The sequence below is a fragment of the Equus asinus genome, unplaced genomic scaffold (assembly GCF_041296235.1).
Source record: "Equus asinus isolate D_3611 breed Donkey unplaced genomic scaffold, EquAss-T2T_v2 contig_193, whole genome shotgun sequence".
Lineage (NCBI taxonomy): Eukaryota > Metazoa > Chordata > Mammalia > Perissodactyla > Equidae > Equus > Equus asinus.
In genome coordinates this window covers 2,451,862-2,475,893 of record NW_027224842.1, presented here as the reverse complement: position 1 = coordinate 2,475,893, position 24,032 = coordinate 2,451,862, and the positions used below count along the sequence as shown (strand labels likewise).

Sequence of the window (24,032 nt, the reverse complement as noted above, 5' to 3'; positions counted from 1 at the left end):
GAGGGTCTGGCACAGGGGCACAGATGCTAACATGAGTGCCTTGGGAGGGCAGTGTTTAAGGAAAGGCCAGGCCACTGACTCTCTGGCCCATCTGCCTCCACGCAGTGCTATCTATTTCCTGCTGGGAACCTGGCTGGGCCAAGGGCAGGATTGCAGGGAGCCCCTGCGGTTTCCCTCTTGGACCCTGAAGCTGGCCACTCTGCACGTCAGCTTTGGTGGCTCCCACGTGGAGGGCCATGCCTACCTTCTGCCAGGCCACCTGGAGCATCTCAAGGCCATTGAGGCCGAACGGAAAGGTGAGGGGACTGGAGTCTGGGAAGACTGTCTGTGTTGAGGTTCATGGGCTAGCGTTCCCTTAGAGGCAGTGGAGCCCTTCCTATCTTTGGAAAGGCATAGAAACTGTCAGGTGTGTGGGTGAAACTTTCTCTTTATCCTCCTCCAGAGCAAGCTCCAAAGCTCCTGCCACTTCCAGAGCCAGAGCCAGTGCCATCCCCCGGGCTGGAGCCAGCTGCACCTCCAGTCTCACCACGTGTGGTAGAGCTGGAGCCAGCAGCCCCTGAGTCAGCCACTCCAGGACCAGAGCAAGGGCCATCATTAAAGGCAGCTTCAGAGCCCAGCTGCCCCTGGGCCGTGACCACCGAGGACCAGCTGCGGGAGGAGAAGCCGAACATCTTGGACTTCCCTCCCCAGCTGGTGGCAGAGCAGCTGACGAGGATGGCTGCGGTGAGCAGAGGAGCTCGCGGGGTGGGTGGCCCCTGCCTTCCCGGTGCCATGAGCTGCCCCACACCTGCCATTCCCTGCTCGGGATTCCGATGATCTGGGTCCAAATCCCTGCTCCCTCCCTTATCAACACTGTGACCTGGGCAGCTTTCTTTCTCCCCAAGCCTTCGCTGTCCCCTAGCGAACAGGGGACGGTAGAGACGGACACTCAGCACCTGCTGTACAGGGTGGCTGTGCCGATGAATGAGGTGGGAGAGAGTGGAAGGTGGGCAGAGTCTGGCCCTTTGGTGGGGGATGGGCACTCACTGAAGTGCTGCCAGGTCCTTGGGTGGATCCCCCATCTGCGCAGGTGGCCCGGACAGCCTCAGCACTTACCAGGAAGGTGATGTGTATTGACTCCAGTGGAGACAGTCAAACAAAGCTGGGGGTTGTCCCTGCCTCGGGGGGAATGTGCATGGGAATGGGGAGTGGGACCCGAGGGGCACTGGGATGGGTGGATGATGGCCCTTCTGGTGGGCATGTGTGGGCTGCCTTCTGGAGCTTGGAGGAAGTGAGACAGGGCTGGGAGCAAATGTCCCCTCCCTTCCCCACAGTCCTGAGTCCGGGGTCATCCTGGACTGGGTGCATTCAGTGGACACAGACAAAACCCAGGGACTCCCACAAGCCTCAGGCCACATGCTCTGCTTCCTGAGCTCCAGTTCTGATCTCACCCTGCTGGTCCTATGGGGGACTGTGGACGCCGAGCTGGGGTGCGGCAGGACCGGGTGACACTCCGAATCTTCTGCAGGAGCTGTTCAAGACGTTGGTGCCCGCCCACTGCCTCGGCTCCATCTGGTCCGAGCGCGACAACAGGGAACGAGACTACCTGGCACCCACCGTCCGTGACACTGTGATGCACGACAACACCGTGGCCAATTGCATCCTCGTCACCTGCCTTGGGGACGCGAGCATGACAGCACAGGACAGGGCCAGGGTGGTTGAGCTGTGGATCAGGGTGGCTGAGGTAAGCCTTGGCACGCCCTGTCTGGATGCGTGAGAATTGCCTCTTGTTTCTCTGCTCTCAGGATTGAAGTCTGGGGTCTTAGTCCCTGGACTGTCCCTTGACCCTCATGCCAGGGCCACGTTGACCTTGACTTGAGGTCCCAGTGGGGACAAGCTCACTTCCTCCCTTGTGCTGAGCTACAAATCCTTGCGCCTGGCAGTGTTACTCGTCGGGTGGCAGGTGTGCCCTCCCTGGCTTCCCTGGACATGTGTCTCCTCCAGGACAGGGGAAGTCCATGAGGGGACAGAAACCAGAGGCAGCAGAGCTTCAGCTCCCCCTCACAGCTCCATCTCTTCGCTTCCCCAGGAGTGCCGATGCCTCGGGAACTTCTGTTCCCTCCACACAATCCTTTCTGCCCTGCAGAGCCCTGCCATTGCCCGTCTCCAAGACACCTGGGGACAAGTTTCCAGGTGGGTAGTGGGTGGTCTGCTCTCCAGCCAAGCACCATGAGGGTGAGGTGGCCCAGGCAGCCTGATTTGGGCCGGCATGTCCCCCAAAGTCAGCTGAGACCACCTGGGAGACAGCGAATGCCGGGCACAGGGACTGACCTGGGTGCTGGGTCTCTGAGTCTCTCAGCGCCCTTCGGCCAGCAGTTCCGTCCCAGGGATTCATTTCCTTCCAGACCAGATCCTGGCTTGAGCCCAGGTGGAGATTCTCAGGTGTTTCCTTTGCAGCAACAGAAGCCTCTATGCAGCTGAAACCAACACTGTTCCAAAGAGATCTGTTTGGGACATCTGGGAATGGAGGCCCCAAGGGACAAGAGGAGAGGCCCCTCCGCAGTCCCATGGGGACCTTAGAGCTCAGAGCACCCCAGAGAAATCCCTCATCCAGGTCCCAGGCAGTTTGGATCTGCTGGGTTCTCAAATAAATGGGACTTGCCTTCAAGCATCCCACAGTTTTTCTTGCTTTCTTTCTTTCTTTCTTTCTTTCTTTCCCCACCCCGCAGGGAGAGTTCTCGAACCTGGAAGAAGTGGGTCAGGAGAGAGAAACGCGTGAGCAGGGAGCTGCTGGTGCAGGTAACCTGGAGGCTGGAGATCTGGAAGGAGGCCAGAAGGAGAGGGGAGGGGGGCATCCCGAGGGGATCCTAGGAGGTGAGGCTATGGCAAGGCTCGGCCCAGGCTGGGGGTCAGAGAGCCCTGTGAGGGTGGGGCAGGCCGGGGCCACTCGGCCAGGTCCCCCAAGACACCCTGCCCTCCCCCTCCCTGTCTGTTCAGCTGGGGTCTGGACACACCCCTGGAGTCCAGAGGTCGGGGCCTTGGTCAGATTTGGAGCCAGGGCTGGGGTGAAGGCAGCGGGGACAGGGCCTGTAGCTGGCACGGGGAGCGGCCTCTCCCAGTGGGTCCTTGAGCCAGTCACTGCCCCTCTGGGGGCCTCCGTCTCCTCCTCTGGGAAGTGGAGGGAAATGATCAGCGGTGCAGGCCTCCCAGCGGGGTGCTACCATCCAAGGGAGGACAGGAACGGGAGGAGATTTGTGCCGGCTCCTCCTCGAGAGGTGAGGGGAGAGCAGTGATGACACGCAGATGACTCTGAGTCCTCAGGAGACTCCTGGAAGCAGGTGACGTTCTCCTCACACTTTTCAGCTGAGGAAAGAGGGCCAGGGAGGCCTGGGCAGGCCCAAGGTCACACAGGACTGAGTCCTGGAGCCAGGACTGGTCTAGAATCAGAGCACCCTGGAGGTGGGAGCAGCAGAGGCAGCAGGGGACTGGAGCCGATGGCCAGGGTCTGAGATCAGGGGCCTTGGGGGACATGCGGAGGGGAGTATGGGCGCACTGACCCTGTCCTCGGCCCCGACAGGAGGCGACCTCCGTGTTAAAGACTGCAGAGAGGGCCCGCCAGGGAGCCCAGGAGAGGCAGCGGCAGCAGGTGAGGGTGACTGTGGGGGAGGGGCCCAGGAGTCAGAGGAGAGGGGGCTCCCCCTCCCAGCTGGAGACCTCCCTCAGGAGAGGGGCCTTCCTCCTCAGGCGAATCTGCTGTGGCTGCCAAGCATGACGGGCCTGCAGTGGCAGTGAGCAGGAGGAGGCCTGGAAGGGCTGGCAGCAGGGCAGATTTGGGGTGGGGAAGGGCAGGGGCCACTGCCCCTGGGAGGGGCCAACAGCCAGCCCTGGGACTTGACTGATGGAGTTTGGTGTTCCTGGACGGAAGCGGGGGAGGGAATTGTGTGTGTTGGGGTGTCCCGACGATCCTAGGCTGCTCTGTGTGGGAGCGTGGGGTGGGCAGCAGGCTGGGCTGAGGGGTTTCAGGGGAAGGTTCATGGGGGCACCTGAGAGCGGGAGCTCATCACCATGCCCATCCCGATGGCGGCACAGGGTGTCGTCCCCTCCCTGGTGACGTTCTTCCGTTCCCTGGAGCTGCTGGACGCTACGATGGAAGATTATGTGGAGGTGAGTGAGCCTGGAGGTGGGTCCGGGGGCTCAGGCTCCTGAGGGTGGGGAGGAGAGAGTCCTGTCCTGAGCCCTGAGCTCTCTGCATTTGGCAAAGGTCCTCTCAGCAGGGCCTCCAGCCTCGTGTGGGAGTTAGGGTGTCAGGCCCATCTCCCCAGTGGGTGATGCAGGCTCTGCATAAGCCACCGTCCAGGTTCCCTGGGCTGCTGAGGCTCAGAGCTGCCTGACTGTGTGGCCGCAGGAGGTGGTGTCTGAGCTGGACTCAGCCTCTCCCTCTGGCCCTGCCAGTGAGGGAAGAGAAGTCGGGCCCCTCCCAGTCAGGAAGCACATCAGAGGCTGAGCTGTCCCTTCCTGCCTGAGGTCTCAGTCTCCCCACGTGTCATCAGAGAGGGTTGGGTCACAAGGTCTGTTGCCTCAGTTGCTCTGCGCCCCCTGCTCTGGAGCCCAGAGACTGGCCCAGGTCCAAGTCCGGGCTCTGGATGGGCCTGCCCACTGGCAGTAGTGCAACATTGCAAGAGGTGTGGACGGGGGCTAGTGCTGGCCCAAGGGGGCTGTTTCTGATGGACTGCGGCTGTCTGCTTTCCAGGGCAATGTGCTCAACTGTCGGAAATGGAATGAGGTAAGCGGCTGCGGCCTCCCGGTGGGGAGGGTGGGGGTTGGAAATCAGAGACCCCCCCGCAGTGGGCAGGACCCCCTCTGGCCCAATCCCCATTTGGATTGGGACATTTATTTGCACAGTTCGATATACAGAGCTAGGGATCCTATGGCATTGGCGGGTGGGGGAAGGGCTGGCATCAAAGACTCCTTCCTGGAGGAGGAGCTATTTTGGGCCAAGTGTGAGAGCAGGCAAGCCCTGACTGGAATCGCAGGGAGGGAGGGTTCCCAAGTGGGCAAAGGCCCCAGACTGGCCCCTTGCCCCCTTCCTCACCCCCTCCACGAGCCCTGCAGGGTCCCCCACTCAGGCCCTGTGGGCATCCTGTGCTTGCTCTGTCCTAGCAATTCAAACTGATGGACGAGATCGAGCTGCTCCAGGAGGCTGCAAATCTGTACACCGTGCAGCCCGACGAGCACTTTGGGGCCTGGTTCCAGGCCGTGGAGCCCCTGAGCAAGGAGGAGAGGTGAGTCGGGTCGGGAGTTGGGGGAGGGCAGGGCAGCCTCTCTCTGCTGACCAGCTCCAGAGCCCATGGCCGTTGCTCCATGGTCAGCCCCTGATCCGATTGCATGGCGACCCCTGGGGCCCTTCGACCCCAGCTGCTGGCAGGCTCCAGGATGCACATGTGATGTGTGGCTCCTGAGAGCTCCCAGCTCCGCTCTGTCCTGTAGCTACAGCCTGTCCTGCCAGCTGGAGCCCCGATACCACTGGGTCAGAAAGATTCGACTCTTCTTCAAAGGCAAGAAGAACCGCTCAGGCCAGAGTGAGTGTCCAGACCGGCAGTGGCTGAAACCATGGGCTCAGGAAACATTCAGGCTGAGCGTGGGCCTGGGGAGGCAGACAGCTGGCCCTGGGTTCCAGCTCCACTGCTGAGCAGTCCCGTCCTGGGCGATTGCACTCACGTTTCTGGGACTGGTTTCCTCCTCTGTGAAGTGGGTGATGCTAAATATCAGCCCCTGTGTCAGGGACAGATGGGGTGCTCTTGGCTGACTGAGCACTGAGCACAGGGCTGGAGCACAGAGCGCAGTGGGGGCCGGGATGGGGTGTGCACTGTGGTTCCAGGGCAGGTCGCTCAGGAAATGCCTCTCTTTCTCCAGACACCAGACCCCCAACCAAGGGCCCAGTGGTGGTGGTCGATGACCCTCCTGAGACCAGCTGAGCTACAGCGGGGACACAGCATTGACACTCAGGGTGCACAGGGCCACCTCCCCTGATTCTGATGAGGAGAACTTTGTGATCCGTTTCTTGGGGTCCCCTGTTGGCCACGAGAGAAGGCACCAACCCCTCTTCCCCCTCCCCCCTTTTGCCCAGCACCTATTTCCCTATTTGGCGGGGCCATATTTTGTTGTCAATGGTAAATGCTCCGTTTGAGTATTATATTAAATTGTTGCTTCTTTCTAATCCTGGGAGTGGAGGTGTGAGTCTTTCGCTCGCAGCACTCATGGAAACCAGATCCAGAAACTCACATTCCTCCTCGAATTTAGAAATCTCCCAGAGTGAGCGGCTCAGTTTATGTGGAGAAGGGAGAAGTGCCAGTCCCCTCCCTGGCTACTGAAGGACTTGCCCAAGTGCCCCTCCCGCCGAGGACAGGATCATTGCAGTGTGGTTCACCCTGTCCAGGAGCAGAGATGGCCCCTCCGACCTCTTGGGACTAAGCGGTTGGAGGCGTTTTCTCAGCCAGAGCCACAACCACTAAGCTGGGTGTGTCTGTCAAAGTAGCACGTGCCTGTCCCTAGCACACGTCCTGCCCAGGACAGTGGCTGCCTTTTGACACTCTGCCGGAAGAGGGAACATTTTCCCGGTTTCTCTTGCACACAGATTAGGACCTTGTTTTCTGATTCAGTCTCCGCAATGGCTTCAGCTCTAAGTGGGGAAAATACCGTCAAAAGCTCAAAACGTGCACATAGAGAGGATGAGGCCAGAGGAAGGTCCTGTGGACATGGACCATGGGCAGGCAGGACTCTTCCTTCTCGGGCCCACTAGGGGCTCCCTGTTCACCTCTGACCTAGACTGGATCCCCCTGGGCTTCTGGTCCCTGACTCCGAATACCATTTCCTGCTTGTTGCCTGTCCAAGGGGAAAGCTGTGGGATGCAGCTTTTAGGGCCTCAGCCAGGTCTCCCTCCATAAACCTAGTGCTGCCTGTGAGCTAGGATTTTCAGCATCTCTGCACTTTTGCATACAATTTTATCTTGGGGCAGAAATTCCCTAGATGCCCCCAGCCTTTCTATTCATCATCCTGACCAGGAATGACCCTACAGTCTCCCTGCTGCCGAGGGTGACTTCTGCGCCTGTGTGCTTCCCAGGCCCGTGGTGTCAGACAGTCCCAAATTTACACAATCTGGAGTATTTTTAGTGATTTTCCTAAAGTCGTTGCTGTGCCTGAGCCCAGCAAGTGTGCAGACCCTCGGCTGGCTGTGTTCTTTTCCACAGTCTTGTGCTGTGGTTCTGTCATGGGGATGTGTGCCTTTCCTGTTGGGAGCTTTGAAAGAGGAGGCCTAAGAAGGGTGTGAGTTGGGGGTCCTGCGGGGAATGTCAGTAACCTGATGATCTGTGGATGTGCGTGGACACAGCCTTACCAAGGGAAATGCTGAAATGCTTCCCATCTGGGTGCTAAACAGACACTGCTCTGAGCTCAACAGGAGCACCGGGTCCAGAAGCAGGAGCGAAAGCGTGACCACCCACCCTTTGCAATGTCGTCCCTTGGAAAGAGCCTGAAAGACAAGGGCTGGGTGAAGCGCTTGGCACTTCTGAGTTATCCCCTCCTTCCTGGTGGCTGCAAGTGTCACTCAGACACAGGCAGGCTGGGCTCTGCCAGGGAGGCCGTCTCAGCACAGCGGGAAGCTGAGGATCAATCCTGGTCCCTGGCAGCCCAGGTCTTTGCTGATGCGGCACAGCCACCCAGCAAAGAGACTTGCCAGAGGAAGGTGGGGAAGGCTGTCCAGTCCCTCGGAGGAGAAAGAGTCGTGGCAGGTCCCAGGGCTAGCCCAGGGCTGGGATGAAGGCATGGGTGTCCCAAGAGAGTCTCCTCCGGGACTGGGGTGCTCCTGAGAGCCGACCCAGCAGGTAGCAATATTTAGTTTGTTGTGGGAGTACAGCTGTGGACACAGGAGGCACCATTCATCCCATCTTTGGGTTTCCAAATTGGAAGTAGGTTGTGGAAGTCCACGAGGAAAGAAATTAGCAAATCTGGATGAAATGTTTCTTGTTCAAGGCACACAGAAGTTACCAAAACTGGCTTCCTAGAAGCTGACTTAGGGGAAGAGAAAGTAACAATGTGAGTCCCTTGAAATGCCTCAGGTGAATATGGTCTTGACAGGAAATGCTCAAAATGTTTGAGGAACTGGTAAGTTGGGTGCCATTTAAACTATTCCAGGTCTAAGGTGGGGATGGATGCTTGCATCTTGGCTTCCACTGCAAGCGAAAACAAGGCCACGTTGGGATTCAACTCAGTCTTTCCAAAGTGGTCGATGAGACGGCGTTTGTACTCCTCACTCACGGACCTCGAGAACATCTTGCCGTGTGGTCCATGCACAGATGCATCTTCCATTTATGGGAGCTAACAAAAAATCTGTCCAGTTGACAGCCATACCATCCAGCCTAAAGCCGTCTCCCCCTACTCACAGTGCCCTGAACACCTGTCTTGCTGATTTGGACACGATTTGCCTCATCACAGTGAGAGAGCCATGCCAGGGGGTTCTAGAGCCCCGGGAACCATGTTCACACCCCCTCTATCTGCCAAGAAAGGAGCATCTCTGGACGGGTAACCTGAGTCCAGAACCCTGCCTTTCCCTAGGCTTGGTTTAGGATTTGTCCCTGAATGGCATGACTCGCCCATTCTCCTGAATGCTGCCCCCTGGCTTAGGTGTGTCTGGAAGAATTACCAGCATAGACTGGCCTTTCTTTCACCCTTGAGGAGACCAACGAGGACGCCCCTCGACTCGCCAAGCTGCCCCTGGGTTTCGATGTCTACCAGGCCTGTCCCTGTGATGCCAAGACCTTGGAGAGCACACTGTTCTGGCTCTCTGGAGGGAATCGGACTCTCCCTAACTACAAGCGCCCGACTACAGCAAATCCGTGGCCACTGTTACAGGAACAACTTCAGCACTGTCAGCCGAGGTCGGAACCCTTCTGGAGCTCTCCAGAAGCCCCCAGGTAAGAGGGTCTGAATGCTGGAGAGAGAGATTCTGGTCTTCCCCCATGCCTTTCAGCCAATCACAGGGAAAGGCAGAGCTCTACATAAGTCCTCCCAGGGACATCCTCCCATGGGGAGATTGTTAACTGGGTTGGGAAGGAAGACCACGGTGAAGGAGAAGTGCCGTTGAAACATTGAGACTCAGCCCAGACTCATGCTCAAGGCCAAGGCATCCACCCCACAGCTCCTGGGAATATTGGCTGAGGACAGCTCACAGCTCTGTCCCTCACAGGACATTCCCACAGTGTAGGAAAGTGCCTAATCCGAGGATGCAGCCCTCCCCAGGGACAGCCAGGGGCCCATGTCTGGCAGATAAGAGAGTAAGAAGCCTGGTTCCCTTGTCTCAATTTGGGACAACACCAAAGGGCCGTCCCAGCTCCAGAGATCCCTGAGGGTTGGCTGAGACCCAGTGGCAGCAGGCTTGGGCTTCAGCTTCTCCTGCGACCATCTCTGCTTTGCTACCTTCCCATAGGGATATCTCTCCAGAACACTTCCATACACTTTCCACATGCAATACTCCCCATCAGACTCAGAGTCTCTTGGCAGGGCCCTGATATGTGACAAGCAGCCGTCAGCAGACACGACTTCTGACCATAGCAACATGAGATTCACGAAATTCTGCTTTGGGAGAATCACCTTTTAGACAATCTGAGAGGGTAGGTCATCGTAATCTTCAGGACAACCTTAGGTAATGCTCTGGTAAGAAATTAAATGCAATGATTAAGAAATCCATGACTCAAGATGTATTTCTCCTCAGATTTACATCAAACATTGGTCGCCGGGGTGAAGGGAACCCTGCTTCCCAAGTCTCGTTGGGCAAGGCTGATGGAGACCCCATGACCTTGTTGCTACACCATCTGAAACTCACGCCTTCTTCCATTGCCACTGAAGGACACAAAGAGCACCTGGGGCCTTACACACCCTCCTTTCTCCTTTGGCCTAAAAGTGATGCCTTGGGCAGAAGTAGCCACACATCCATTCGAAAACCAAGAGGGCTAGGAAACCTAGTCTTGTGTGTGCCAGAATGAAAGGAGAACTGGATGCAGTCTGCCACGCTCTTTCTCTACACCAAAGCAGACAGTCGCTCTCCCCGTCACATACAGTGTTCCCTCGCCCTGTTTCCCCAGGAGGACATCCGAAGACCCACTGAACTCAGGATCTCTAGAAGATCCTTAGGCTAACAGATCCAAGTGTTCAGTGGCCACACATGACAAACACTACAGAACTTTCAGGGTTGGATCAGAGTATCCCCTAAAGAAACTATCACCATCGATTGCAGTCAGCATCCCCCAGAAATGCTGGGGAGGGGGAGAACATGATTTCCCTAGTTGTCACGTCATAATATTCCAAATGGTAAGTTTTCTGCCAAAAGTCCCAGGGCATACAAAGAGACAAAGAAGGATGGCTCCTACCTAGGAAAAATCTAAGAACACATGGGGTCCCTGAGGAAGCCCTCAGGGGCGAGCACACAAAGCTTTCTCTGGTTGTTGCTGTTCACATTCCTGTGTCGAGCCTCTGTCTTCCTAAGCAGCAATATGCTGAAAACCTCTGTTTTAGGGTCAAGACAGAGTCAGAGGTCGTGGATGCCGGAAATGGATTTGTCTCTTTTCTTCTGTCTTTGTCCGGGACTGTACCTACTGCCTCATCTCGATTTACAGGGAAAACCTGGGAAACCTACCCAAACAAGTGTGTTTTGGTTCCTGCAGGCAGAATACGGAAAATACTGCAGTTATTTTGGGTGACGAAACTCAACTTCGTGGAGCCACTTTCCACCTCAAGGTGAATTTTGCTTAGAAAAAATTAAACATAGAGTTATCAATGATCTAGCATGTTCATTTGAGATTTTCTGGCATGGAGGGCTGTGGCATCTGATCCGAAGGTCCGACTGTGGACCACATTTCCCAAAGGCCAAGGGGCAGAGACACGCAGCTTCTCTGTTTCCAGTAAAAAAAGACTCCATTTCCCAGCAGGCAGCGGGCGGGAGGGGCGCGGCTCCAGGAGTTTGTGAGCAGGCAGTTGGCCAGCCTGGGCTCCGCCCCCACGGGTCGTCCTGTTGGCCACGCCTCCTCACACGCTCTGCTCCCGAGGGGGCACAGCCTCTCCGCTCACACTGCTCCTCGCGCTCCTGCTGTCTCCCCTCCCAGGGCGGCTCGACTGCCCCGCCTCCTCTGTGGCCACGCCCCCTGCTCGCCACGCCCCCCTCGCCCCGCCTCCCCGCTCTGCCTGTCACTCAGAGTTATGCTCTCTGGCCTTCCCCTGTGAGGCTGCAGGCTGCAGCCCCGGCTCCTCTGTCTCCGCGCCTCCCCGCTCGCCCCGCCTCCTCACTCGCTCCGCCCCCCGCCCCTGAGCCAATGGGGAAGCCCCAGACGTCCGCGTCAGGCGTGGCGGTGCCACCGTGTGGAGCCGGTGAAAGGGGCTGCAGGTTCAGACCGGCGTGAGGGGCGTGCCTGACGCGGAGAGCCGGCAAGCTGGGGCCTCGCGGGCGTCCGCGACGATCCGGTTCCCCTCAGCCCAGTGCGCGCGGGGCTGTCCCGTCCAGGCCTCGTCCCTCCTGGGCGGGAGCGGCCGGTCCAACGCGCGCCGCGTCGGGCGCTCGGCCGGCGGAGGACGGTCTGTGCCGCCCTGGCCCGCGAGGCCCCCGGGGTCTGTGCGTCGCTTCCGCGGGGAGCTCGGGCGGGAGCGCTTTGACGGGGCTCCGCGGAGACGAGGAGGCCCTCGGAGGACGGCGGGCAGGGCCGCAGCGGGGCGGGAGGGCCGCTCCGAGGGGAGACGCGCCCTGAGCCCGGGCACGGATCCCCGACAGCCTTCCGGGCGGCGGCGCGGCCCTGGCCCGCCGTGTCCGCTGAGGCCTGCGGGGCGCTGTCCTCGAGGGCCGGGGCGCGGGGCTCGCGGGCTGCACAGGGCTCCTCGGGGCCTCCGTCCCCTCCGTCCCCTCCGTCCCCGCTCCCCAGCGATGGCGGGGCCGTCCTGGCGGCTGTCTGAGGCTCAGAGAGGCAGCCTGCTGAGCTCCCCGCTCTCAGGGGCTCGAGGGAGGGACAGCCGGCTGAGTCCGGGCGGAGGGAGCGGGAGGCCGCCTGCTTCTCTACCTGCCTCCCCGCGACTCACCTGGTTGTGTCTCGCCTGGTGTGGACGCCTCCCGTCTCCCCACAGCTCCCTGTCCTGGAACGACCGGGATGCCCTGCTTGGCTGTGGGAGGGCGGTGGGTTGGGGGACAGTGGAAGAGCCTCCTGAGTTCTTGTTCTTGTTCTCTGTTTTACTGGGATCGCCTGTAGAGGCTGAAATTTGCAAGCGTCGGAGGAAACACAGGGCAGCATTTCTTTGTAGGAGTTCAGAGCGACAGCCCCTTGCTTTTGAGGCCATGCTGAGCAGGATGGTTTGGGGAAGGATTTGGTCTATGATCATAAAGCAGTTGCAGAGGGAAGCAGAGTTATTTCCTGTCACCATTGGGTCCTGCTGCTGTTTATGCTGTTGCAACTGGCGTGTCGTGATTGGCATTAAGTTTCTGAGTAGACGAGGCGATGTTCCTCTGCTCCCTGGAGAAGGGAAGGTGTCTCGGGAGGTCGCTTAAAGGCTTTCTCTGCAGAAGGGGCCGCAGGTGGTGTTCTCTGCCTCCTGACGGTGCCGCTCAGATTCTGGGTCGGCACCGTGACCAAACTTTTGGACTTAATAACAGGTCACCATGTGAAGCACTCCTGTCACTTCAGCGCTAGCATCTGCGTGAACGATCTGCACGGATATTTACAGGGTAACGGCTTGCTGTTGTGTTCAGCGCTGCAGCAGTTGTGAAGCCAATGAGATGATGCAGGGCTGTGTCAAGCGTAGAACCTGGCTGACAGCAAGTGAGAAAGGGCCCAGGAGGGGCCATTTGACCTTCGTAGAGGCGTGACTTCCAACACGATGACTCGTCCACGGAGGAAGGTGGATCGGTGCTCTCAGGCTGTTCTGTGATGACATCTAGGTGAGCACGGCATTTTCACAAGTGCTGAGGGGACGTGTGATGGTGTGAGGGAGCCTTTTTGTTGGTAGTTACTTTGGGGGCATCACTAGGGAAAATAAGTTAGAGAGAATGTAGTAACACCAAGTCCTGCCAGTACAGACTGATTCTGGAAGGAAACTCAGGAATCAAGCTTCTTTCTCTGTTCTGTTTTTCCAGTGTCTGTGCTTCATCACGGGGTCTTCATTCCTCAATAGTATTTCCGTCTTTCATGGTTTATTCTTTGTCTCCCATTTTGGGAATGTCTGTTTATCCTCCTTCAATAGTTTGTTTTTGCAGTCATTAAAAAAATCTTTTTTTTCCCAGCAATTGATGTATGGTAGGCACTAAATCTTATTCTGGATATTAAGTAATGACTAAGACACTGTTTATTCTCACAAGGCACTCATTGGCTAAACATGATGGGAGATGTAAAAAACTGTAATATCCAGAGGTGACATTGAACTCTGGTGAAGTCTATCCAAAGAAGTTGACTCTTCAGTGAGAGTCTAGTGAAAGCTTCACAGACAAGCTTGTGACTGTGCTCAGCCTTGAACAAGGTGTTGGAATTCTCCCAGGTGATCGAGAGGTGGGAGCACTCCAGGATGAGCCGGGAGAGGAGGACGTTTAGGGGGTAATTAGACTGGAAGTTGTGTGTATAAAATTGCAATACGACATTGTAATGCAGATTATTCCTATTTGACCAATACTGCATAGCAGAGGGTGGGAAATGAGCCTGGTCAGAGAGAACACAGTCAGGTTAAGAAAGAGCCTTATATTTTGGCCACAGGATTGTGGTTTGATTCTGAAATTAGTGGACGGTAAGTGCAGGTTTCCTGCGAGGGGACAGCCATGATCAGGTCTGCTCTGTGGAAAAGTCACCCAGGTCAATGTGAGGAACAGACTGTTGCTGCTTTCAAAGTGTGAGAGAGACTGAGGGACGGAAACAGCACGGGAACCCTGGGAGTGGAAGGAGAGGAGCGGGTCTCTGAGGGGTGAAAAATAATGTATCCCAAAATTCCGATTAATTTTTCCATTAAGTAGTGAATTTTTACTAGAAACAATGCCAGAAATGTTATATTCATTATTTAAATCTCCCAGAAACTATGAATTTGGTATCATTATCCTATTTCATGAAGAATGTGACTGTAGTGACAGTGCTTGTGCAGGGCACATAATGGAGTCTGGAGACATGTTCAGAACTCATGGTTTCCAGGTATTTTGCATTTCGCTAGTACTCTGATTTTTAATTCACTTTATTTTTTGAACAGTTGTACAGTTACAAAAACTTGCTGTGATAGTACAGAGAGTTTCCCTCAGCTCCGCTCGCAGTTTCTGCTCTTATGAACACATCCTGTCTGCTATCCTACACTACATTTAGTCCTTTCTGCCTAGCCTCCCCTGGCTGTGACAGGTTCTTGGGCTTTCCTTGTTCTTGAAGAACTTGGTAGTTTTAGGGAGTAATGGTGAGGTGTTTCGTAAAATGTTCTCCAACAGAATTTGTTTTATTCTCATGATTAGATTGGGATTATGGATTTGGGACAAGAAGATCAGAGAGGTAAATTGCCATTTTCATCTCATCATTTCAAGGGTCCATGCTCTCCCTGTGACTTCCCCCCATTGATGTTAATGTTGGTCACCTGGCTGAGGCAGCGTTTGTCAGATGTCTCCCCTGCACAGTCACTCTGTCCCCTCTGTCCACACTGTGCCCTTTGTAGGGACTTTTGTCTGTGCAGCCCGTGCCTAAGAAGCGGAGAGTTAGCCTCGACCTCCTTTAGAGCAGAATGTCCGAGTGAATCATTGGTATTCTCCCGCACAGGAGATTTGTGTCTTTTCATTTCCTTATTATTCAGTTATTTACATTGTTACAGTATTGATATTCATACATTCTCCGGATTATAATCCAACAACTTTATTTATTTTGTTTCTCAGGTTGTTCCAGCTTTGGCGATTGAGAGCTCCTTCAGTTAGTCGATGTGTCCCTTTGGTGTCCCCCCAGCATTCTTGGCTTTTTTTGAGTAGCATTTCATGACTTTCTTATGTTGAATGACACTTTAGTCTCATTTTCTTACATTTCCTTCTCGAATCCTAGAATTGGTTATTTCTACAAGGAACCCTGTTTCCTTTTGTTGGACTGTGGTATTAGAATTAAGACCTGGGTACCAGGTGTGTTTGCAGCTGTCAGGGCATTAGGTTCTTTCAGCGGACATAGCAGGGAAATATATCTGTGTGTAGTAGCCTGTGTGTATTCAAACACCTATAAATATATCTATACACAGCCTTCTGTGTCTATGTTCAGCTAAAGTAAGTTCATACTGATGTCTCCAACTCTATCACCACGTGGATCATTCTAGCCTCTTCTCCTTGCTTATCTGTAAACTCCTACTCCAAATAATAACCTTGTGCCCACTGTTCACTGTCCATTTACTTATCTGCTCATTTTCAGTCCACATGGATAGAAGTATCAGCATTGTTAACAATACCCCCCGGGTCACAACTTTATCAGCTACAATACAGTGCGTCTGCACAGTTTCTTTCATCTTCAGTTTTACAGACTCGACTCACTTCCCAAATTACATATTTCTGCACCTTTTCACCCACTCCCTTCATTCAGACTGTTTCATACATTTGTAATACAGTTAGATTTTTTCCACAGTTTTCATTCACTTTGGGAATTTTCTTGGACACATACGTGGCTTTTTGCTTGCACACATTGTTTCACTCTCTGTGCTATAAAATTCAGAGTTTTGATAACTATCTAAGGTTTTTTCCATATTTACAGTATTATGCAGAAGAGTTTCACTGCACTAAAAAATCCCTTGTGCTTTATCCATTCGACTCTCCTTCCTCTTCCATGAAGACCGTGCTACTACTGACATTTTATTGTCTCTATACATTTGCCTTTTCTAGAATGACATAAAATTGGTGTTCTACAATAGCCTCTTCAGATCGCTTCTTTCACTTAGAAATAAGCGTTAAAATTCATTCATGTCTTTTTGTGACTTAATGCTTTGTTTCCTTTTATCACTAAATAATAATAATCCATTTTATAGCCGTACCCCGGTTCTTTCTCCACTCACCTATTGAAGAACATCTTGGTCATTTCCAGTGCTTAGAAAGTATAAATAAAGCTACTATCTATATTAGCCCACAGGTGTTTTGTAAACCTATTTCCAAATTACTTGGGTAAATACCTAAGAATGCAGTTGCTGGATTGTGTGGTAAGACTATGCTCATCTTTGTAAGAAACTGCCAAACTGTCTTCTGTTATGGCTGTACCATTTTGCTTTCCAGATCGCAATGAATGAGAGTTTGCTTTGCCCCACATCCTCACGTGCAGTTGGTATTGTCAGTTTCCTGCATTTATCAGTTCTAATAGGTGTGTAGAAGTGTCTCATTGAGGTTTTATTTGAAATTCCCGAATGACCTGTGGCGGTGGTTGTCTGTCCTCAGGCTCGTTTGCCATCTGTATGTCTTCTTTGGTGAGGGATATATTCAGGTCTTTTGCCCATTTTTCAATAAGGTTGTTTATTTTTTTGTTGTGGTTGACTTTTTTTTTTTGAAGATTTTATTTTTTCCTTTTTCTCCCCAAAGCCCCCCAGCACATAGTTGCATATTTCTCATTGTGGGTTCTTCTAGTTGTGGCACGTGGGACACTGCCTCAGCGTGGCTTGATGAGCAGTGCCATGTCTGCACCCAGGATTCGAACCAGCAAAACACTGGGATGCCTGCAGCAGAGCGCGCGGACGTAACCACTCAGCCACAGGGCCAGCCCCCTGTTGTGGTTGACTTTTAAGAATTCTTTACATATATCTTGGACATATTTTCTTTATCATATATCTGTTTTGCGAATATCGTCTGCCAGTCTGTAATTTGTCCTTTGACTCATCGATTTTGCCTTCCACAAAGCAGGAGTTTTTAATTTAATAAAGTCTAACTTGGGGCCAGCCCGCTGGCACAGTGGTGAAGTTCACGCACTCCACTTCGGCAGCCTGGGGTTCACAGGTTCGGATCCTGGGTGTAGACCTACACACAGCTTGTCAAGCCATGCCGTGACAGCATCCCACAGGACAAATAGAGGAAAATCGGCACAGATGTTAGCTCAGGGTCAACCTTCCTTACCAAAATAATAAATAAAGTCTAACATCAGTTTTTTTTCATAGATTACATTTTCAGTTTGTATCTTAATAACATAATTCCAGATTCGAGTCCACTTAGAGTTTGTTGCATAATCTTTTTAGAAGTTGTATTGTTTTGCATTACATTTAGGTCTCTGTTCCATTTTCTAAAAGTTTGTGAAAGTGTAAATTCTAATCTATGTTCATTTTTGTAAGAGCTTTAATGAGGTGCAATTGATAGAAAAAGAACCTGACATTTCTAATATGTACTATTTGATGACTTGCCCCCCCATATCAACTGACAGATATGTATAAATTTCTCCTTTAGCCTGTGACAGGGTGGATCACATTGATTTGATTTTGGAATGCTGATACAACCTTGCATACCTGAATAAATTTCCTCTTTGTCCTGGTGTATGATTGTTTTACATTGTTGGCTTCAGTTTTCTAATATTTGTAGAAGACAGTAACTGCTCATTTCTGAGACTTGCTGTTCTCAAGTTTTCCCTACTTTTAAACCCTAGTTTTGCTTTTAGGGTACTGCTGGGCTCATAAGATGAGTTGGAAAGTGTTGTCTCTGGTTATATTTTCTGGAACAGATTGTTGGGAGCACTAGGTTTATGGAGGGAGACCTGGCTGAGGCCCTAAAAGCTGCATCCCACAGCTTTCCCCTTGGATAGGCAACAAGCAGGAAATGGTATTCGGAGTCAGGGACCAGAAGCCCAGGGGGATCCAGTCTAGGTCAGAGGTGAACAGGCAGCCCCTAGTGGGCCCGAGAAGGAAGAGTCCTGCCTGCCCATGGTCCATGTCCACAGGACCTTCCTCTGGCCTCATCCTCTCTATGTGCACGTTTTGAGCTTTTGACGGTATTTTCCCCACTTAGAGCTGAAGCCATTGCGGAGACTGAATCAGAAAACAAGGTCCTAATCTGTGTGCAAGAGAAACCGGGAAAATGTTCCCTCTTCCGGCAGAGTGTCAAAAGGCAGCCACTGTCCTGGGCAGGACGTGTGCTAGGGACAGGCACGTGCTACTTTGACAGACACACCCAGCTTAGTGGTTGTGGCTCTGGCTGAGAAAACGCCTCCAACCGCTTAGTCCCAAGAGGTCGGAGGGGCCATCTCTGCTCCTGGACAGGGTGAACCACACTGCAATGATCCTGTCCTCGGCGGGAGGGGCACTTGGGCAAGTCCTTCAGTAGCCAGGGAGGGGACTGGCACTTCTCCCTTCTCCACATAAACTGAGCCGCTCACTCTGGGAGATTTCTAAATTCGAGGAGGAATGTGAGTTTCTGGATCTGGTTTCCATGAGTGCTGCGAGCGAAAGACTCACACCTCCACTCCCAGGATTAGAAAGAAGCAACAATTTAATATAATACTCAAACGGAGCATTTACCATTGACAACAAAATATGGCCCCGCCAAATAGGGAAATAGGTGCTGGGCAAAAGGGGGGAGGGGGAAGAGGGGTTGGTGCCTTCTCTCGTGGCCAACAGGGGACCCCAAGAAACGGATCACAAAGTTCTCCTCATCAGAATCAGGGGAGGTGGCCCTGTGCACCCTGAGTGTCAATGCTGTGTCCCCGCTGTAGCTCAGCTGGTCTCAGGAGGGTCATCGACCACCACCACTGGGCCCTTGGTTGGGGGTCTGGTGTCTGGAGAAAGAGAGGCATTTCCTGAGCGACCTGCCCTGGAACCACAGTGCACACCCCATCCCGGCCCCCACTGCGCTCTGTGCTCCAGCCCTGTGCTCAGTGCTCAGTCAGCCAAGAGCACCCCATCTGTCCCTGACACAGGGGCTGATATTTAGCATCACCCACTTCACAGAGGAGGAAACCAGTCCCAGAAACGTGAGTGCAATCGCCCAGGACGGGACTGCTCAGCAGTGGAGCTGGAACCCAGGGCCAGCTGTCTGCCTCCCCAGGCCCACGCTCAGCCTGAATGTTTCCTGAGCCCATGGTTTCAGCCACTGCCGGTCTGGACACTCACTCTGGCCTGAGCGGTTCTTCTTGCCTTTGAAGAAGAGTCGAATCTTTCTGACCCAGTGGTATCGGGGCTCCAGCTGGCAGGACAGGCTGTAGCTACAGGACAGAGCGGAGCTGGGAGCTCTCAGGAGCCACACATCACATGTGCATCCTGGAGCCTGCCAGCAGCTGGGGTCGAAGGGCCCCAGGGGTCGCCATGCAATCGGATCAGGGGCTGACCATGGAGCAACGGCCATGGGCTCTGGAGCTGGTCAGCAGAGAGAGGCTGCCCTGCCCTCCCCCAACTCCCGACCCGACTCACCTCTCCTCCTTGCTCAGGGGCTCCACGGCCTGGAACCAGGCCCCAAAGTGCTCGTCGGGCTGCACGGTGTACAGATTTGCAGCCTCCTGGAGCAGCTCGATCTCGTCCATCAGTTTGAATTGCTAGGACAGAGCAAGCACAGGATGCCCACAGGGCCTGAGTGGGGGACCCTGCAGGGCTCGTGGAGGGGGTGAGGAAGGGGGCAAGGGGCCAGTCTGGGGCCTTTGCCCACTTGGGAACCCTCCCTCCCTGCGATTCCAGTCAGGGCTTGCCTGCTCTCACACTTGGCCCAAAATAGCTCCTCCTCCAGGAAGGAGTCTTTGATGCCAGCCCTTCCCCCACCCGCCAATGCCATAGGATCCCTAGCTCTGTATATCGAACTGTGCAAATAAATGTCCCAATCCAAATGGGGATTGGGCCAGAGGGGGTCCTGCCCACTGCGGGGGGGTCTCTGATTTCCAACCCCCACCCTCCCCACCGGGAGGCCGCAGCCGCTTACCTCATTCCATTTCCGACAGTTGAGCACATTGCCCTGGAAAGCAGACAGCCGCAGTCCATCAGAAACAGCCCCCTTGGGCCAGCACTAGCCCCCGTCCACACCTCTTGCAATGTTGCACTACTGCCAGTGGGCAGGCCCATCCAGAGCCCGGACTTGGACCTGGGCCAGTCTCTGGGCTCCAGAGCAGGGGGCGCAGAGCAACTGAGGCAACAGACCTTGTGACCCAACCCTCTCTGATGACACGTGGGGAGACTGAGACCTCAGGCAGGAAGGGACAGCTCAGCCTCTGATGTGCTTCCTGACTGGGAGGGGCCCGACTTCTCTTCCCTCACTGGCAGGGCCAGAGGGAGAGGCTGAGTCCAGCTCAGACACCACCTCCTGCGGCCACACAGTCAGGCAGCTCTGAGCCTCAGCAGCCCAGGGAACCTGGACGGTGGCTTATGCAGAGCCTGCATCACCCACTGGGGAGATGGGCCTGACACCCTAACTCCCACACGAGGCTGGAGGCCCTGCTGAGAGGACCTTTGCCAAATGCAGAGAGCTCAGGGCTCAGGACAGGACTCTCTCCTCCCCACCCTCAGGAGCCTGAGCCCCCGGACCCACCTCCAGGCTCACTCACCTCCACATAATCTTCCATCGTAGCGTCCAGCAGCTCCAGGGAACGGAAGAACGTCACCAGGGAGGGGACGACACCCTGTGCCGCCATCGGGATGGGCATGGTGATGAGCTCCCGCTCTCAGGTGCCCCCATGAACCTTCCCCTGAAACCCCTCAGCCCAGCCTGCTGCCCACCCCACGCTCCCACACAGAGCAGCCTAGGATCGTCGGGACACCCCAACACACACAATTCCCTCCCCCGCTTCCGTCCAGGAACACCAAACTCCATCAGTCAAGTCCCAGGGCTGGCTGTTGGCCCCTCCCAGGGGCAGTGGCCCCTGCCCTTCCCCACCCCAAATCTGCCCTGCTGCCAGCCCTTCCAGGCCTCCTCCTGCTCACTGCCACTGCAGGCCCGTCATGCTTGGCAGCCACAGCAGATTCGCCTGAGGAGGAAGGCCCCTCTCCTGAGGGAGGTCTCCAGCTGGGAGGGGGAGCCCCCTCTCCTCTGACTCCTGGGCCCCTCCCCCACAGTCACCCTCACCTGCTGCCGCTGCCTCTCCTGGGCTCCCTGGCGGGCCCTCTCTGCAGTCTTTAACACGGAGGTCGCCTCCTGTCGGGGCCGAGGACAGGGTCAGTGCGCCCATACTCCCCTCCGCATGTCCCCCAAGGCCCCTGATCTCAGACCCTGGCCATCGGCTCCAGTCCCCTGCTGCCTCTGCTGCTCCCACCTCCAGGGTGCTCTGATTCTAGACCAGTCCTGGCTCCAGGACTCAGTCCTGTGTGACCTTGGGCCTGCCCAGGCCTCCCTGGCCCTCTTTCCTCAGCTGAAAAGTGTGAGGAGAACGTCACCTGCTTCCAGGAGTCTCCTGAGGACTCAGAGTCATCTGCGTGTCATCACTGCTCTCCCCTCACCTCTCGAGGAGGAGCCGGCACAAATCTCCTCCCGTTCCTGTCCTCCCTTGGATGGTAGCACCCCGCTGGGAGGCCTGCACCGCTGATCATTTCCCTCCACTTCCCAGAGGAGGAGACGGAGGCCCCCAGAGGGGCAGTGACTGGCTCAAGGACCCACTGGGAGAGGCCGCTCCCCGTGCCAGCTACAGGCCCTGTCCCCGCTGCCTTCACCCCAGCCCTGGCTCCAAATCTGACCAAGGCCCCGACCTCTGGACTCCAGGGGTGTGTCCAGACCCCAGCTGAACAGACAGGGAGGGGGAGGGCAGGGTGTCTTGGGGGACCTGGCCGAGTGGCCCCGGCCTGCCCCACCCTCACGGGGCTCTCTGACCCCCAGCCTGGGCCGAGCCTTGCCATAGCCTCACCTCCTAGGATCCCCTCGGGATGCCCCCCTCCCCTCTCCTTCTGGCCTCCTTCCAGATCTCCAGCCTCCAGGTTACCTGCACCAGCAGCTCCCTGCTCACGCGTTTCTCTCTCCTGACCCACTTCTTCCAGGTTCGAGAACTCTCCCTGCGGGGTGGGGAAAGAAAGAAAGAAAGAAAGAAAGAAAGCAAGAAAAACTGTGGGATGCTTGAAGGCAAGTCCCATTTATTTGAGAACCCAGCAGATCCAAACTGCCTGGGACCTGGATGAGGGATTTCTCTGGGGTGCTCTGAGCTCTAAGGTCCCCATGGGACTGCGGAGGGGCCTCTCCTCTTGTCCCTTGGGGCCTCCATTCCCAGATGTCCCAAACAGATCCCTTTGGAACAGTGTTGGTTTCAGCTGCATAGAGGCTTCTGTTGCTGCAAAGGAAACACCTGAGAATCTCCACCTGGGCTCAAGCCAGGATCTGGTCTGGAAGGAAATGAATCCCTGGGACGGAACTGCTGGCCGAAGGGCGCTGAGAGACTCAGAGACCCAGCACCCAGGTCAGTCCCTGTGCCCGGCATTCGCTGTCTCCCAGGTGGTCTCAGCTGACTTTGGGGGACATGCCGGCCCAAATCAGGCTGCCTGGGCCACCTCACCCTCATGGTGCTTGGCTGGAGAGCAGACCACCCACTACCCACCTGGAAACTTGTCCCCAGGTGTCTTGGAGACGGGCAATGGCAGGGCTCTGCAGGGCAGAAAGGATTGTGTGGAGGGAACAGAAGTTCCCGAGGCATCGGCACTCCTGGGGAAGCGAAGAGATGGAGCTGTGAGGGGGAGCTGAAGCTCTGCTGCCTCTGGTTTCTGTCCCCTCATGGACTTCCCCTGTCCTGGAGGAGACACATGTCCAGGGAAGCCAGGGAGGGCACACCTGCCACCCGACGAGTAACACTGCCAGGCGCAAGGATTTGTAGCTCAGCACAAGGGAGGAAGTGAGCTTGTCCCCACTGGGACCTCAAGTCAAGGTCAACGTGGCCCTGGCATGAGGGTCAAGGGACAGTCCAGGGACTAAGACCCCAGACTTCAATCCTGAGAGCAGAGAAACAAGAGGCAATTCTCACGCATCCAGACAGGGCGTGCCAAGGCTTACCTCAGCCACCCTGATCCACAGCTCAACCACCCTGGCCCTGTCCTGTGCTGTCATGCTCGCGTCCCCAAGGCAGGTGACGAGGATGCAATTGGCCACGGTGTTGTCGTGCATCACAGTGTCACGGACGGTGGGTGCCAGGTAGTCTCGTTCCCTGTTGTCGCGCTCGGACCAGATGGAGCCGAGGCAGTGGGCGGGCACCAACGTCTTGAACAGCTCCTGCAGAAGATTCGGAGTGTCACCCGGTCCTGCCGCACCCCAGCTCGGCGTCCACAGTCCCCCATAGGACCAGCAGGGTGAGATCAGAACTGGAGCTCAGGAAGCAGAGCATGTGGCCTGAGGCTTGTGGGAGTCCCTGGGTTTTGTCTGTGTCCACTGAATGCACCCAGTCCAGGATGACCCCGGACTCAGGACTGTGGGGAAGGGAGGGGACATTTGCTCCCAGCCCTGTCTCACTTCCTCCAAGCTCCAGAAGGCAGCCCACACATGCCCACCAGAAGGGCCATCATCCACCCATCCCAGTGCCCCTCGGGTCCCACTCCCCATTCCCATGCACATTCCCCCCGAGGCAGGGACAACCCCCAGCTTTGTTTGACTGTCTCCACTGGAGTCAATACACATCACCTTCCTGGTAAGTGCTGAGGCTGTCCGGGCCACCTGCGCAGATGGGGGATCCACCCAAGGACCTGGCAGCACTTCAGTGAGTGCCCATCCCCCACCAAAGGGCCAGACTCTGCCCACCTTCCACTCTCTCCCACCTCATTCATCGGCACAGCCACCCTGTACAGCAGGTGCTGAGTGTCCGTCTCTACCGTCCCCTGTTCGCTAGGGGACAGCGAAGGCTTGGGGAGAAAGAAAGCTGCCCAGGTCACAGTGTTGATAAGGGAGGGAGCAGGGATTTGGACCCAGATCATCGGAATCCCGAGCAGGGAATGGCAGGTGTGGGGCGGCTCATGGCACCGGGAAGGCAGGGGCCACCCACCCCGCGAGCTCCTCTGCTCACCGCAGCCATCCTCGTCAGCTGCTCTGCCACCAGCTGGGGAGGGAAGTCCAAGATGTTCGGCTTCTCCTCCCGCAGCTGGTCCTCGGTGGTCACGGCCCAGGGGCAGCTGGGCTCTGAAGCTGCCTTTAATGATGG

General features: G+C 55.6%; 2 protein-coding genes across 2 annotated transcripts; one reads left to right on the top strand and one right to left on the bottom strand.

The window, feature by feature from the left end:
* Window positions 1–3,384: 3,384 nt before the first annotated feature.
* On the top strand, window positions 3,385–6,194 carry LOC139043213 (ral guanine nucleotide dissociation stimulator-like). Its single transcript, XM_070503512.1, has 6 exons — window positions 3,385–3,625; window positions 4,069–4,143; window positions 4,730–4,762; window positions 5,140–5,261; window positions 5,467–5,558; window positions 5,893–6,194. Exons 2-6 carry the CDS (start codon window positions 4,126–4,128, stop codon window positions 5,952–5,954), a joined length of 327 nt encoding a protein of 108 aa, XP_070359613.1. The 5' UTR covers window positions 3,385–3,625; window positions 4,069–4,125; the 3' UTR covers window positions 5,955–6,194.
* A 12,232-nt stretch (window positions 6,195–18,426) lies between these two features.
* Window positions 18,427–21,236, bottom strand: LOC139043211 (ral guanine nucleotide dissociation stimulator-like). Its single transcript, XM_070503510.1, has 6 exons — window positions 20,996–21,236; window positions 20,478–20,552; window positions 19,859–19,891; window positions 19,360–19,481; window positions 19,063–19,154; window positions 18,427–18,728 (listed from the first exon to the last, which is right to left on the bottom strand). Exons 2-6 carry the CDS (start codon window positions 20,493–20,495, stop codon window positions 18,667–18,669), a joined length of 327 nt encoding a protein of 108 aa, XP_070359611.1. The 5' UTR covers window positions 20,496–20,552; window positions 20,996–21,236; the 3' UTR covers window positions 18,427–18,666.
* Window positions 21,237–24,032: the final 2,796 nt, after the last annotated feature.

Coding starts and splice junctions, on each gene's coding strand:
- LOC139043213 (XM_070503512.1), top strand. Junction 5,262..5,466: donor CCCCTGAGCAAGGAGGAGAG/GTGAGTCGGGTC, acceptor TCTGTCCTGTAG/CTACAGCCTGTCCTGCCAGC. Junction 5,559..5,892: donor GAAGAACCGCTCAGGCCAGA/GTGAGTGTCCAG, acceptor CTCTTTCTCCAG/ACACCAGACCCCCAACCAAG.
- LOC139043211 (XM_070503510.1), bottom strand. Junction 19,482..19,858: donor ACTGTCGGAAATGGAATGAG/GTAAGCGGCTGC, acceptor GCTCTGTCCTAG/CAATTCAAACTGATGGACGA. Junction 19,155..19,359: donor CCCCTGAGCAAGGAGGAGAG/GTGAGTCGGGTC, acceptor TCTGTCCTGTAG/CTACAGCCTGTCCTGCCAGC.